The 16,499-nt window shown below is 37.5% G+C and overlaps 1 protein-coding gene across 4 annotated transcripts in view; it reads left to right on the top strand.

The window, feature by feature from the left end:
• Positions 1–16,499, top strand: part of PPP2R3A (protein phosphatase 2 regulatory subunit B''alpha) — a 211,850-nt gene that overhangs the window by 173,101 nt on the left and 22,250 nt on the right. For 2 of the 4 annotated variants that reach the window (XM_042955652.1, XM_042955653.1), the window contains exons 12-14: positions 9,013–9,188; positions 9,701–9,819; positions 12,385–12,491. In XM_042955652.1, the coding sequence (XP_042811586.1) occupies positions 9,013–9,188; positions 9,701–9,819; positions 12,385–12,491 (402 nt within the window). Of the gene's footprint in view, positions 1–9,012; positions 9,189–9,700; positions 10,391–12,384; positions 12,496–16,499 lie in introns of those variants that run through there. The other 2 variants (XM_042955655.1, XM_042955654.1) reach the window with 2 other exon arrangements.

Raw genomic sequence — 16,499 nt, 5'->3', positions numbered from 1 at the left:
TAAGTAAAACAAATTTTTTTCTAACTTGAGGCTCTTAAAAGTACAGGCTGCAAAGACTGACCTCAAATTACTTCACTACAATTCCAACTTCTTTTCTTAAAAAATTATTTTTATATTGAGGTATAATTGATATGATAGTTTTAGATGTACAACATAATGATTTGATATTCATATATATTAAAAAATGATCACTAACGTAAGTCCACTTAACATTCACCATATATATATAGATACAAAATTTTTTTCTTGTGATAGAAACTTTTAAGATCTCTTAGCAACCTTCAAATATGCAGTAAAGTCACCATGCTGTACATTACATCCTCAGGACTTATCATAAATGTAAACTTGTACCTTTTCACCACCTTCACTCTGTTTGCCCATCCCACCCTCCACACTGGTAACCACCAATCTTTTCATTGTATATGTGACCTCAGTTGTTTTTTTTTCTTAGTTTTCAAATATAAGTGAGATCATCGCGGTCCGTGAGTTCGAGCCCCGCATCAGGCTCTGGGCTGATGGCTCGGAGCCTGGAGCCTGTTTCCGATTCTGTGTCTCCCTCTCTCTCTGCCCGTCCCCCGTTCATGCTCTGTCTCTCTCTGTCCCAAAAATAAATAAAAAACGTTGAAAAAAAAATTTAAAAAAAAAAAAATATAAGTGAGATCATAAGAGTATTTGTGTTTGACTTATTTCACCCAGCACAATGTCTTCAAGGTCCATCCATGTGGTCATAAATGGTAGAATTTCATTCCTTGGTATTTTTTTTTATATTAACATATGGTGTTATATTTGTTTCAGGTATACAATATAACTATTTCACAATTCTATACATTTCTCAGTGCTCATCAAGATAAGTGTACTCTTAATTCCCTTAATTTATTTCACCTATCCTGCCAGACCCACTTCCCCTCTGGCAACCACCAGTTTGTTCTCTTTATTTATGAATCTGGGATTTTTGTTTGACTCTTTTCTCTCTGCTTGCTTGCTTTGTTTCTTAAATTTCACATGTGAGTGAAAACATACAAATTTGTCTTTCTCTGACCAACTTATTTAACATTATACTCTCTACTCCATCCATGCTGTTTACAAATGACAAGATTTCATTCTTTTTTATAGCTGAGTAATATTTCATTGTATGTATAAACCACTTCTTCATCTATTCATCTGTCAGGGGACGGATGTCTTCCATGTCTTGGGTGTTGTAAATAACACTGAAGTATACATGGGATACATATATCTTTTTGAATTAGTGTTGTTTTAGGTAAATACCAGTAGTGAAATTATTGGATCATATGGTAATTCTATTTTTAATTCTTTGAGGAACCTCCATACTGTTTTCCACAGTGACTGCACTAGTTTGCAGTCCCACCAACAGTGCATAAGGGTTCCTTTTTCTCCACATCCTCGCCAACACTCGTTTTTTCTTGTGTTTTAGTTTAGCCATTCTCACAGGTGTGAGGTGATATCTCATTGTGTTTTTAGTTTGCATTTCCCTGATGATTAGTGATACAGAGCACATTTTCAGGTGTCTGTTGGCCATCTATATGTCTTCTTTAGAAAAATGTCTATTCATGGGGTGCCCGGATGGCTCAGTCAGTTAAGCATCAGACTCTTGATTTTGGCTCAGATCACGATCTCATGGTTTGTGGGATTGAGCCCTGTGTCAGGCTCTGCAGAGCCTGCTTGTGATTCTCTCCCTCTCTCTGCCCCTCATCTGCTTGTGCTCACTCTCTCAAAACAAATAAACCTTTTTTTTAAAAAGTCTATTCAGGTCTTCCACCCATTTTTTTAATCAGATAATTTCTTTTTTTATGGCGGAATAATATTTCATTGTGTATATATACTGCATTTTCCCTCTTTATCCATCAATGGACACATAGGTTGTTTCCATATCTTAGCTGCATGGGGTTGAAAATGGGGGGGTAGATATATCTTTTCAAGTTAATGTTTTCATTTTCTTCAGATAAATAACCAAAGGTAAAATTGCTGGATCATATGGAAATTCTGTTTATAATTTTTTGAGGAACCTCAATATTGTGTTCCATAGTAGCTGAATTAATTTACTTTCTCACCATGGTATACATAGGTTCCCTTTTCTCCACATTCTCCTCACCAACACTTGTTATTTCTAGTCTTTTTGATAATAATCATGCTAACAGGTGTGAGGTGATACTTCATTATATTTTTGAATTGCATTTCCCTGATAGTCATGTAGAGCATCTCCTCATGTACCTACTAGCCATCTGGGTGTCTTTGGAAAAATGTTTATTTAGACCCTCTGCCCATTTTTTTAATCAGTTTTTTTGTTTGTTTGTTTGGTTTGGTTTGGTTTGGTTTTTGCTATTGAGTTGTATGACCTCTCTATATATACTTGGATATACACCCCTTACCAGATATATACTTTGCAAATATTTTCTCCCATTCAGGATTGCCTTTTTATTTTGTTGATGATTTCCTTTGCTTTTGGTGTTATAGCCAAAAAGTTATTGCCAACACTGATATCAAAGAGTTTGCTGCTTATATTTTCTTCTGGAAGTTTTATACTTTTGTTATGTTTTTAATAAATTTTGAGTTGATTTTTGTGTATCGTATATGATAGTGGTCCAATTTCATTCTTTTGCATGTGGCAGTTTTTTCCAACACCATTTGTTGAAATGACCATCCTTTCTCCATTTTTTTTAAAGTTTATTTTGAGAGAGAAAAACTATGAGCGAGGGAGGTGCAGAGAGAGAGAGAGAACCACAAGCAGGCTGCATGCTGTCAGCTCAGAGCCTGATGCAAGGCTTGAACCCACAAAACTATGAGATCACAACCTGAGCCGAAACCAAGAGTGAGATGCTTAACCACTGAGCCACCCAGGCGCCCCTCCTTTCTGCATTTTATATCCTTGGCTCCTTTGTCATACATCAATTGACCGTATATATGTGGGTTTATTTCTGGGCTCTCTATTCTGTTACATTGACCTATGTGTCTGTTATTATGCAAATAACATACTGTTTTCATTACTATAGCTTTGTAGTAGATTTTGAAATCAAGTAGTGTGAAATCTCCAGCTTTTTTCTTGTTGCTCAATACTGCTTTGGGTATTCATGGTCTTCTGTCATTCCATACAAATTTTAGGATTGTTTGTTCACTTTCTGTTAAAAAAAAAAAAAAAATGCCATTGGAATTTCTATAGGGATTGCACTGAATCTGTAGAATGCCTTGAGTAATATTAACAATATTCTTCCAATCCATGAACATGAACTGTCTTTGCATTTATGCAGGTCTTCAGTTTTATCAGTGTCTTAATAGTTTTCGGTGTACAAGTCTTTCACTTCCTTGGTTAAATGAATTCCCAGGTATTGTATTCTTTTGGATGCAGCTGTAAACAGGATTGTTAATTTCTTTTTCTACTTTGTATTGATTTTTGCATCCTGCAGTTTTATAGAGTTTATTACTTCTACACTTTTTTTGGTGGAGTCTTCAGGGTTTTCTGTGTATGTCATCTGCAGAGTTAACAGTTTTACCTCTTCCTTGTCCAATTTGGGGAAAAAAGGGAAATCCTTCCCTTTTATTTCTTTTTCTTGTCTAATTGGTCTGTCTAGGTCTTCCAGTACTATGTTGAATAAAAATGGTGAGAGTGGGTATTTTTGTCTTGTTCTAGATCTTGCAGGAAAAGCCTTCAGCTTTCTACCACTGAATATGATGTTAGCTGTGGGCTTCTCATACATGACCTATTATATGGAGATATATTCCCTCTGTCCCCACTTTGTTAAGAGCTTTTATCAGACATGGATGTTGAATTTTATCAAATGCTTTTTCTACATCTACTGACATGACCATGTAATTTTTATCCTTCATTTCATTAATTTCATCTCATTGATTGATTTGCAGATGTCGAGCCATCCTTGCAACCCCGGAATACCCACTTTATCATGGTTTATGATCCTTTTAATGTACCGTTGAATTTCAGTTGCTAATACAAGTAAAACCTTGGTTTACGAGCATAATTCATTCTGGAAACATGCTTGTAATCCAAGGCACTTATAGATCAAAGCAAATTTCCCCATAAGAAATAATGGAAACTTGGGGCGCCTGGGTGGCCCAGTCAGTTAGGCATCCAACTTCAGCTCAGGTCATGATCTCACAGCTTGTGGGTTCGAGCCCCATGGTGGGCTCTGTGCTGACCGCTCAGCCTGGGGCCTGCTTCTGATTCTGTGTCTCCCTCTCTCTCTGCCACCCCCGCTTTGTGCTCTGTTTCTCTCTCAAAATTAAAAAAAATTTTTTTTAATTTTAATAAAAAAATTGAAAACAGAAATAATTGAAATTCAGATTATTTATTCCACATCCCAAAGATACTCATATAAAAATGATTACAATACTATAATCTGATACAAAATAACAAATGTAAAGAAAAATAAGTTAACTGGCACTTACCTTTGAAAACCTTCATGGCTGGTGTGAGGAAGACAAGAGAAAGGAGGCTTATTGTATAGGATGAATTTCACCTATCGCTAACAGAATCACTGCTGTCTTGGCTCAGTGGAACCTTTTTCTGCATGGGAGCCATTGTATATGCTCACATGGATGCTGACTAGAGTACAGTATTAATAAACTCTTGTCATATACTATATTTAATGTAACTGGCAATAAGGCAGCAAAGGAAAGGGTCTATATCTGCAGGCAGCCTGACCTCGAATGAAGTAAAGCATTCCTAAGCTTAGTCTTGCATGGAAAAGCAAAGGACTGTCCATAGGTGCTTTGTAGTGACAAAAAATACACTAGTACCAACTGTGGGAACCTTCCAACATTCTGAAAAATCACTGATTCCTGCCAAACACCACAACCTGAGACCGAGCATCCAAAAACAGGATACAATCCCACCGAGAGAGGGAGGAAGGGAGGAAAGGAGAGAGAGAGGGAGGGAGGGAGGAAAGAACCATTGGCTCAGTTGTGATCATGTGACATTCGGCATCACGTACTACTCATATTTCAAGACACTGCTCGTTTATCAAGTTAAAATTTATTAGAAATTTTGCTTGTCTTACAGAACACTCACAGAACAAGGTACTCGCAATCCAAGGTTTTACTGTATTTTGTTGAGGATTTTTGAATCTGTATTCATTGGTAATATTGGCCTGTAATTTTCTCATAGTGTCCTTGTTCTGTTATCAGGGTACTGCTGGCCTTGTAAAAGGAGTTTGGAAGTATTCCCTAATCTTCTATTTTTTTCACATTTTTCGTTCTTTTTTCTTTTTGCTGCTCTGATTGAGTTCCACTGCCCTGTATTCAAGTTTACTGATCCTTTCTTCTGCTTTATCTAGTCTGGTTTCAAACTCTTCTGATGTATTTTTCAGTTCAGTTATTATATTCTTCAGCTCTATGACTTCTGTTTAGTACATTCTTATATTTTTCATCTCTGAGTTCTGTCTTCATCCATTCATCTCCCAAGTTCAGTGAGCATCTTTGTGACCATTATTTTGAATTCTTTATCAGGTAAATCACTTAACTTAGTTTTATTAAGGAATTTTTTCTGAGGTTTTCTCATTTTTTAATTCAGAACATATTTTTTTGTTTCATCATTCTGCTTGACTGTGTTGATTTCTGTGCATTAGATAAAATAACCACCTCTCCAAGTCTTGAATAGTAGCCTTGTGTAGTAGGTAAACTTTATTGTTCAACCCTGTCCTAGCCCTTGTATCTTAAACCTTTTAATTGTCCAAGCATCCTCTTTTATTTTTAATGGCTTCTAATAGTCGAGGTTGTGCCAAGACCTGTCATTATCCCAGAGGGGAAGATTTCAGCACCTAGATGGAGGCTGGTTGTCATCTTTTAAAAGTATGCACATATATACAGTCCTGTGGGACCACAAACATAAGCCTCACTGGCCACCAGAGCTAGGCAATCTTAAGTATCCCCTGGGCATCAGTCTCCAAAATTGGGGTACCATACAAGTGCATCAGCTCCTTTCTAAAAGATACCAGCAGCTGGAATGAGACAAAGGGAGAACACAAAGATGGCAACCACTTGCCTCCATACCCTGAAAGCAACTCCATAAGCTCCTAGATGTGTGCTAAACCTGAAACCTACCTTTTGGGCTGAAACTCCAACACAAGCAAATAGCCCTCTTTCACAGAAAGCCTGAGAGTATGTTTCAGCCTCTTGTCTGTGCAGTACCCCGGATATAGTAGCCTGCTAAGAACTAGGTCTCCTATTGTTACAGTCTCATGGGGCCCAGGAACACAAGCCCCCCTGGCCACCAGAGCCAGGCTATCGGTGAGCATCCCTGGGTGGCAGCTGCAAATACCAGGCAGGGCTCCAGACATAAAAACAGGGCACCAAATGCATGTAAAAGCTCCCCTCCAGGAGATAGTGGCACTGTGTAGTGCAGCAGAGGAGAAGAGTGAACATGGTATCCTCTAGCCTCTGTCCCCAGAGAGTACCCCAGCAGGCCCCTAGATGTGTGTTTTAAGTTAGATGCCTGCCCTAAGGCCAAGGCTTTAAGATAAGGAAATGAGTGTCTTTCACAGAAAGTTTGGGTGTCTATTGGCTGCTTCTGCACTGGTCGCTAGCATGGGTGAGTCCAAGCACATAAGCCCCTTACGAGCCATTTCTCACTTAACTGTACCCTTTTGGGTCTCATGGACACAAGCTCTATAGAGATTTCCAAAGCTAGATGTTTTAGGGAGTCATCTTTTAGTTTCAGGTCTTAAGAGTTACGGTGCCCAGTATGAGATTCAAACCCTTCACTCCTTGGAAGAAGTTCCAGGTTTTAAGTTTCCTCTTGATTGTAGGTCACCATGACAGAGGTGGGGATTATAGTGAGATTGTGTGTCAGCCTGTCCTACCCACTTAGATGCGGGGTTTTCTTGTCTGCACAGTGTGTAGGAGTTACTCAGTTCTAAGGAGTCTTTTCAGAAGAACTTGTTCCATATGTAGCTGTAGATTTGGTGTGTCTACGTGGGAGAAAGTTCAGGATCTTCTTACATTACCATCTTGAATCAGAACTCTGAAATAAATATCATGAAGTACCTGCACTCCTATGTTCACTGCAGCATTATTCACAGTAGCCAAGATATGAAATCACCCTAAATGTCCCTCAGTGGATAAATGGATAAAGAAAGTATGGGATACACACACACACACACTAGAATATTATTCACCCTTTAAAAAGAAGGAAATTCTGTCATTTGCGACAACATGGATGATCTCAGAGTACACCATGCTAAGTGAAATAAGGCATGCACAGAGACACAAATACCACATGATCTCACTTACATGTGAAATCTAAAAACTGTCAAACACAAAGAGTCATAGAGTAGAATTTTAGTTAGCAGGAGTTGAGGGAAGAAGGAAATGGGGAAGTACTAGTCAAAGCGTACAAAGTTGCAGTTAGAATGAAACCTACAACATGGTGAGTATGGTTAATAATACTGTATTAAATATTAGAAATTTGCTAAGAGTAGATTTCAGGTCTTCTCATCCCCCTCCCCCCAAATATAACTAAGTGAGGAGATGATATGTGAAATAATTTTACTGTAGTAATTATTTCACAATGTATATATTATCTCATTGTACCCCTTAAATACAGTTTTTACTAAAAATGTTTTAAAAAACTATAAAGGAAATTTAGCCACAGTAAAGATGTAGAAAAACATAAAGTTAATTGTAATTAAATATCTTATTTAATCCACTATATCTAAAATGTTATTGCAACATCTCATCAATATAAGAATATTGATGTTTTACTTTTTTTTCATATTAAGTCTTCAAAATCTGTTGTGTATTTACACTTCAAGATATCTCAAATTGGACTAGGAACATGTGGATAAGTGACTACCATATTTGACCATGCAGATGTGAATAACAAGAGTTCCAGAAAAAAAGAATGGATAAGGGTGAAAAGAGGCAGGGAAGAAATAATTTAAGAAAATTTCCGAGAACTAAAGAATACTAGCTTCCAAATTGAGTAAGCTCTCAGAAAGCCCAAGAAAGTAGATGAATTAGACCCAGACCAGGATACTTCATCATGAGATTTCAAAATACCAAGGACCCAGAGAAACCTCTATAGGCTTCAAAGGAAAAAAAAAAAAGTTACTATAGTCAAAGGATCAGACATCAGCATGGCTTTAGACTTCTCAACAATAGTGGATAGATAGAAGATAGTGTAGTGAATCACTGCCTTTAAACTTCTGAAGGAAAAGCACCACCAAGGTATAATTCTGTAACCAAAATATCAACCAAGTTAGGAGGCAGATAAACAGTATTTTCAACTATCTAAGATCTCAGAAAATGTATGTGCCTCACTCCCTTTTTTTAGGAAGCTACCGAAGAATATGTTACACTAAACAAGGAAGTCAACCAAGAATGAGGAAAGTGTGAGATACAAGAAATAAGAGAAAGGTGAAAGGAATCCCTGGGATGAAACCATGAATCCAGTCTAGAGAGCAACCAGTGCAGTTAAAGTAGGTCAGAAGGAAGCAAGAAAGACTTCATCAAGAAAATCCAATTCATAGAACCCTGATGAGAATGATTATGGATGTAGAAAACTGGCACATATGGGCACTGAATAGTAACATGTACACAGAAATCTAAGCAAATAAGAGATAAAAGAAAAAGTTGAGTAATTTATATTACGAGGTTCAGGAGGGCATGTAGGTAAAGTAGAAAGAGAGGTAGAAGAGCTAAAACCTCATTTTTCAATGTATGAAATTAATACACAGTTCTTAAAACAGAAATGTAAGGAAGGAGCAATATAGGCATCTTATCTGAAAATATAAAAACCAAAATAATCAGGTATTGAAAGTGGTTGATTCTGGGGAAGGGAAATAAAGGGAAGAAGGGGTCTGGCCAGTTTTTCTAACAAATTTTATAAAACTGTGTTCCTCTAAGTCTCAAGTATACACATATTAACTTATTTTAAAAGAAAATATACACATACTAACTTATTTTAAAAGAAACATGGGCAGTAATAAATCTGGGTGAATAAAGGACCTTACCAGGCCATTGCTAACGAGTGTCCTTATCTTCTAGCATTGAGTATTGGTTCCGCTGCATGGATATGGATGGAGATGGTGTACTCTCCATGTATGAGCTGGAGTACTTCTATGAGGAGCAATGTGAACGGATGGAAGCCATGGGCATTGAGCCCTTGCCATTCCATGATTTGCTGTGCCAGATGCTTGACCTGGTGAAGCCAGCCAGTGATGGTAAGATTGAGTAAAAGACCATCTGCACTACTCACCTATGTAACAGAGGGGGGCCTTTAATCCTGGATTGTCCCAAATTACTGAACTTCCAGAGTCTTCCATACTGGCTTCCCAAATACAGAAATATTTAAGTTTCTCCTTTACCACTAGTTTAGAACCAACAACTAATGGCAAATCAAGTTTAAGAAATTTCCCCCTAGAAACAGAAGGCAGATTAGTGATCGCCCTAGGCTGGGTGAGGAGATGGGGAAGGTCTGCTTGAGTACAGAGTTTCCTTTTGGAGTGAGGAAATGTTATGGAACTCGGTAGTGGTAACGGTTGTACAACACTGTGAATGTACTAAAAGCTGCTGAATTGCACACTTTAAAATGGTAAATTTTATGTCCATTTTACCTAAAAAAATGGGATTTTATATAATAAAATTGGCATATTCGTATACTCTTAAACTTCAGTAAAAGTTTTTTTCACTTGCCAAAAAGTTCTTGAAATTTACTGGATTTGTTTTTACATAGGCAAAATAACACTACGAGATCTGAAGAGATGCAGAATGGCACACATTTTTTATGATACTTTCTTTAATCTGGAGAAATACTTGGACCATGAACAGAGAGATCCTTTTGCGGTCCAGAAGGTACTGGTTTTAACTTCCTTTGAAGGCTGCAGTATCCGGGGTTGTGTGCCACAGATAAAAACAGTCTTTCCCTGTGAGAATCTTGTATTTAAAGAGGTAACAATTAGAACATTTTCTCACCTACTGAAAAGAGAGAAAAAAGGACCTAGAGCACATGTCTCTCCATAGCTAATCTTCAAGTTTAGGTAACCTGCATCTGTCTATCACTGAGTGAATTTTGTGGTCTGTATACTTATATATTAGACACTAGTTACAAATAAGTTTTGAAAAAAATTTGTCCTTCTAACTTTTAAAAAAAATGTATCAATAGAACCATCTGTATTAGAAAGTATATTGGGGTTAACTGTACCATTCATTTCCAGGATTACATTGTAAATAGCTCTCCCAATCATAATGAAAACTAGACATTCTCCATAATAGCCCTCAGATAACAAAACACTTTTTCAAGTGTTAATGACTGTTGTGCATGACTATCAGTTTGAAGTCATTCTACACCTGAATAGAGATGAGCACCCTTACGCGTACACAAAAACCTGTGGACCCTCAAAAAGCCCTGAACATATGGTCTATGTCAAAATAATAATAGTAATAATGATAATAATAATAATAATAATATCAGCACTTCCCCTTCTCTTGTTTAAAAAGTAAAAATTATGTGGGGGTGCCTAATGGCTCAGTCGAGTTGGTTAAGCATCCAGCTCTTGGTTTTGACCCAGGTCATGATCTCATGGTCCTTGAGTTCAAGCCCTGTGTGGAGCCCCACATTTGCACTGACAGTGCAGAGCCCACTTGGGATTCTCTCTCCCCCACCCCTGCCCCCTTCCTTGCTTGTGTTCTCTCTCCGTCAGAACTTTAAAAAAATTTTTTTTTTAATTCTGTTAGTAGAAAAGGACTGTTTGAGTTGAGTCCTACAGGAATACAACTACCAGAAACTTTCAGTCTTTTTCTTCTACATGTTGACCTAAATAGTAGTAAGAATACAAAGATCACCTTATTATTTTTTAAGTTTGTTTATTTGTTTTTGAGAGAGACGGAGACAGTCACAAGTGGGGTAGGGGCAGAGAGTGAGACAGAGAATCCCAAGCAGGCCCCACGCTGTCAGTGCAGAGCCGATGCAGGGCTTGAACCCACAAAACTGTGTGATCATGACCTGAGCCAACACCAACATTTAGACATTTAACCAACTGAGCCACCCAGGCACCACATACGTTATTTTTAATTTTTTTTTTTTTTTTTTTTTAATTTTAGAGAGCACAAGCAGGGGAGGGGGGCAGAGGGAGACAGAATTTCAAGCAGGCTCCACACTCAGTGTGGAGCCAATGCAAAGGTCAATCCCATGACCCTGGGATCATGATCTGAGCTGAAATCAAGAATTGGACACTCAACTGACTGAGCCACCCAGACACCCCCAAAGATCACCTTCTAAAAACAAATATTCTATGCCTGATCTTGGGGCATATCAAGGCACATTATTACTAGCTTTAAAAAAAAATTTTTTTCCCGGGCACCTGGGTGGCTCAGTTGGTTAAGTGTCCACCTTCAGCTCAGGTCATGTAGTTCGTGAGGTTGAGCCCCATGTCGGGCTCTGTGCTGACAGCTCAGAGCCTGGAACCTGCTTCCAATTCTGTGTCCGCCTCTCTCTCTGCCCCTCCCCCACTCGTGCTATCTCTCAAAAATAAATAAACATTAAAAAAAATTGCCAATTATAAATCTAAGATGTAAGTTTCAAAGATGTCAAAAGGATGGAGTAGGGGTTCTTAAAATGAGTTAAGTATCATAATCATATTGTATGGTCAGTATTTAGGTATTTACATTCTTCTGGGCACGACTAACCTTACATCTGAGGGCAGTGCTAATAACTCATTTTAATTATGGAAAAGCATTTTACCTGGAATATATAATCCAAGATACTGCCCAGGTTGGAGAAGGAAAAGAAAATGTATATAGCCTTTTCCCCCTTTATAAAATTTGTAAGAGATGGCAGTATATCAAGATTTATTCTGATCTGCAGAGAACATTTTTAGTCAAAAAGTGCTCAGTAAATTCCAGTGACTGTGTTGAAGAGACATATGGTCATATAGAGATAAAAAGAAGAGCAAAAAGTAGCAATCGAGCATGTACAGTATAGCAAAGGAAATTATTTGGGGGAGAAGGGCTCTTTCTAGGAAAATAGCACAGATGACATGGTATCTGAGCTGGCTTTTACAGAAGCAATAAAAATATGCCAGGGAGGGGAGGAAGCAATGGTCTGTTTCAGGTGGGCATATGTAAACCACAAGTCACTCCAGATAGCTGGTGTGCAAAGTGCCAGGGAGAAGAGCCCAGACAAAGGTCTCTCATTATAAGGCTAAAGAATCTAGACCTAAAGAATTCACTGCTGAGGAGTTCACTATAATTTTATGATTGGAGGCATACAAATCACTTTAAGAGTGTTACTTTAGCACCTCTCTTAACATGTTAAAATGAAATATTTTCAGGCAGGTCATCACAAATGTTCACTGAAGAAAACCAATCTCCAATTCTTTGTCTTTGATTATTTTTGTTTCCTTTCCTCTTTGCAATCAGGATGTTGAGAATGAGGGGCCTGAGCCCTCTGACTGGGACAGGTTTGCAGCTGAGGAGTATGAGACTCTTGTTGCAGAGGAATCTGCCCAAGCACAGTTCCAGGAAGGGTGAGTGAGGTCCCTGGGTCTTATAGAACTTTTTTAACAGGGGTAATCATATCAGGAATGGTAAAACCATCTTTAAAAAAATCAAACTAGTAATCCTTTCTTATTTTTGGATATCCTGATTATAACCAACTTTAGTTGAAAGAATATTTTTCCAGCAATCTTCCCTTCTTCACTAATTTCCTAAAACTCTTCTCGTGTCCCATTTCCTTTAATGGAGTTGTACTTTTCACTGGAAGCTAAGATCATCGTGCAGTCATTCTACTTTGTTAGTGATATCACATGCTGTAAAAACATTTAGCATTTACTAAAATGCTGTAAAAACAGGATGAGACTAAAAGAACTGAAGCTCTTTTAAATAATCAAGGTGACCATGTTTAAAACAAATCTTTACCATACATGTTTTTTTGTATTCAACACTGAACAAGAATTTACTTCTACAACAAATTTGTAATAGGGTATATATAATTCCATAAAGGGATCATGGTAAGAAACTATTCAAGACTTTCATTGCTTAGATCATTTCGGCAACTTTATAATTTGTTGGCTCTTTCCACCATCTTCTAGTGATTTCTTTTGTAGTTCCTCTAAGGCTCTTAATTCTTATTAATGTAATATTTTTTCAATAGGTAATATATTCATATGTTTTAATATTCAAAGAAACAAGGATAGTTTCCTACTGCCCAGTTTTCCTCCCTAGAAGCAATCACTGTGACCTTTTTTTTTTTTTTAATATTTATTTATTTGGGGGAGGGTGCAAGCAGGGGAGGAGCAGAGAGAGGGGGACAGAGGATCAGAAGCAGGCTCTGCACTGACAGCACCAAGCCTGATATGGGGCTCAAATTCACGAACCATGAGACCATGATCTGAGCCGAAGTCAGACACTCAAACCGACTGAGCCACCTAGGTTCTCCCACATTTTCTTACGTGTCCTTCCAAAGACACCCTCCCACTTTATTTCCTATACATATATATATATATACACACATACATACATTCATATACGTGTGTATATATAAAAAAGCACATATACATTCTTTTATTTCTTTTTTCTGTACACATATGGTAGCATAGTATATTAACTGTTTGGTACTTTGCTTTTTCCACACTTATGTAAAGTTTCTGTTATAGAAGATGAGTAAGTTCTAGAGATCTGCTATACAACTTAGTGCCCATAGTTAAAAATGTGGGTATTCTGCAGTTTAAAATGTTAAGAGAACAAATCTCATGTCTTCCTACAAAACACACACAAAAAAATACCATGAAATTTTTGGAGGTGAACAGATTTTTGGAGTACCTTGATTGTGGTATCACAGATGTATGCATATATCCACACTGATCAAGGTGTAATTGTTAAATGCATATAATTTTTGTGTATCAAACCTAAATAAAGACAAAAACAATAACAAAGATTGGGAAGACAGCATGGTGAACCAAAAACACTTGTATTTTACAATTACTGAGGTATAAATAAAGCTTCACAAATATTTTGGGGGCCTTGAGTACATGAAAAAATTTTTAAAAGCCCAACAAATGGGAGATTATTTCATGCATGTATCTGATGAATGTTCTAAGTATTTCTACAGCTGCACAATATTCTACTGTACAGTTATGCCACTATGACAAATAAAATGTTCTAATGAATAATCTTATATACATGTAATTTTATACATATGTAAGACAAATTTCTATAAGTATAGCAAACAGAGGAGGGTTTCAGAGAAACCAACAAGAAATAATGCAGACACCCAGAACTAGCAACAGTGGGGAGCCACTTCCATCCTTAGGTCTAAAAGGACAAGGAGATAAAACCATCATCAGAACCCAAAGAGAGTAAGTATATGGAGAGAGCTGACAGGAGCTGTGACCTTCAGTAATGGAATTTAGTCAAACTATGGCAATCTAGGTGAGAGCTGCTAGAATAAATACCCAATTTCACTTTGCTCATATCCCTTAGTATCCTGATGGCACTTCTCATTGGTTTCCAACCAGAAACAAGAAGATAAGAGAACTCATGTAGTCTGTTTGGATCAGCCTCCTTATCCACCTAGCTAAGGGGAGAGTAGATCTAGAAGGATAAACATCAAATATCCAGCTCAGTACAAATGCCAACAGAGATTCTACATTTCACATGCTTACCATTAAGTCTTCAATATCTTTTTTGAGAGTACTGAAGAAGCCATCACCAAACTACTTTCTTTAATCTTGAGATATCCTTAATATGCTTACTCACAAAACTGGGGTCTTATTTTTGTGTCATGGACCCAGAAACCCAGAAAAATCATTCATCATTATTTTAAGCCTGACTGAATAAGAAGGGAAGATAGGCAAGTGTATTCATAAGCATAATCTAAAATTTTTTTGGCACTGAGCTTCCTTAGAGTAAGGTTACTTATGAAGCAGCATCACTACTGTTAAGAGCATCTGTGGTTGTTTATAATAGTGAAAAATTGGAAGGTCTGATAGGAAGATTAATAAAATTATCCTGCATATACATAGTATAATTCCATGTAAACATTACAAATCATTTTGTGGACGTATATTTCTTGACTATTATAAAGAAAAAATTGAAATGTGGAGGAAGGCTTTAAAAGATCAAGTAAGGGGGAGCCTAGGTGGCTCTGTTGGCAAAGCATCCAACTCTTGATTTTGGCTCAGGTCATGATTTCACAGTTCATGAGATCGAGCCCCATGTCAGGCTCTGCACTTACAATGCTGAGCCTTCTTAAGATTCTCTCTCTCCTTCTCTCTCTGCCCTGCCCCCATTCATACATGCATGTGGGCACTCTCTCTCTCTCAAAATAAGCAAACATTTAAAAAAGATCAAGAAGGAATAGTAAAGTGTAAGAAAGAAAATTAGGTATACATAAGGAAAACAACAGGGATCTTAGTATGTATTAGACAACAAAGCAAATGGAACACAAAAAATTCAAAGATAATAGAAAAGCTTTTTTTTTTTTTTTTAAATAAAGTTCCTGAAATCCAAAAGGTCAGAAGTCATACAATATCCAGGAAATACTGAAAATTATTGATTCCCAATATATGTCGTGAATTTGCCGGTGTTCAAAGATAAATATTGGATAAAGGGTTAGCATCCAAAATCCATAAAGAATTCACCAAACTCAACATCCATAAAACAAATAATCCAGTGAAGAAATGGGCAGAAGACATCCAGATGGCTAACAGACACATGAAAAATCATCAGGAAAATAAAAATCAAAACCGCAATGAGATACCACCAAACACCTGTCAGAATGGCTACAATCAACTTGGGGAACAACAGATGTTGGTGAGGATGTCGAGAAAGGGGGACCCTTTTGCACTGTTGGTGGGAGTGCAAACTGTTGCAGCCACTCTGGAAAACAATATGGATATTCCTCAAAAAATTAAAAATACAACTACCCTACAACCCAGCAATTGCACTACCAGGCATTTATCCAAAGGATACAAAAATGCTGATTTGAAGGGCACTGTGCACCCCAATGTTTATAGCAGCACTATCAACAACAGCCAAAGTATGGAAAGAGCCCAAATATCCATCCACTGGAAAAAGGATAAAGAAGATGTGGGGTGTGTGCATGTATATACATATAAACACACACACACACACACACATTGGAATACTACTCGGCAATGAAAATGAAATCTTGCCATTTACAACTATGTGGATGGAACTAGAGGGTATTATGCTGAGTGAAATCAGTCAGAGAAAGATACCATACGATTTCACTCATGTGGAATTTGAGGAACTCAGCAGATAAACACAGGGGAAGGGAAGGAAAAATAAGAAAAACAGAGGGAGGCAAACCATAAGAGACTCTTCTATACAGAGAACAAACTGAGGGTTGCTGGAGGAGAGGTGGGTGAGGGGATGGGTTAAATGGGTAATGGGCATTAAGGAGGATACTTTTTGGGATGAGCACTGAGTGTCATATGTAAGAGATGAATCCCTGGGTTCTACTCCTCAAGCCAAGACTACACTATGTGTTAACTAACTTGATTTTAACTTTA

The sequence above is a fragment of the Panthera leo genome, chromosome C2, assembly GCF_018350215.1.
Source record: "Panthera leo isolate Ple1 chromosome C2, P.leo_Ple1_pat1.1, whole genome shotgun sequence".
Lineage (NCBI taxonomy): Eukaryota > Metazoa > Chordata > Mammalia > Carnivora > Felidae > Panthera > Panthera leo.
This window is presented reverse-complemented; position numbering and strand designations above follow the sequence as displayed.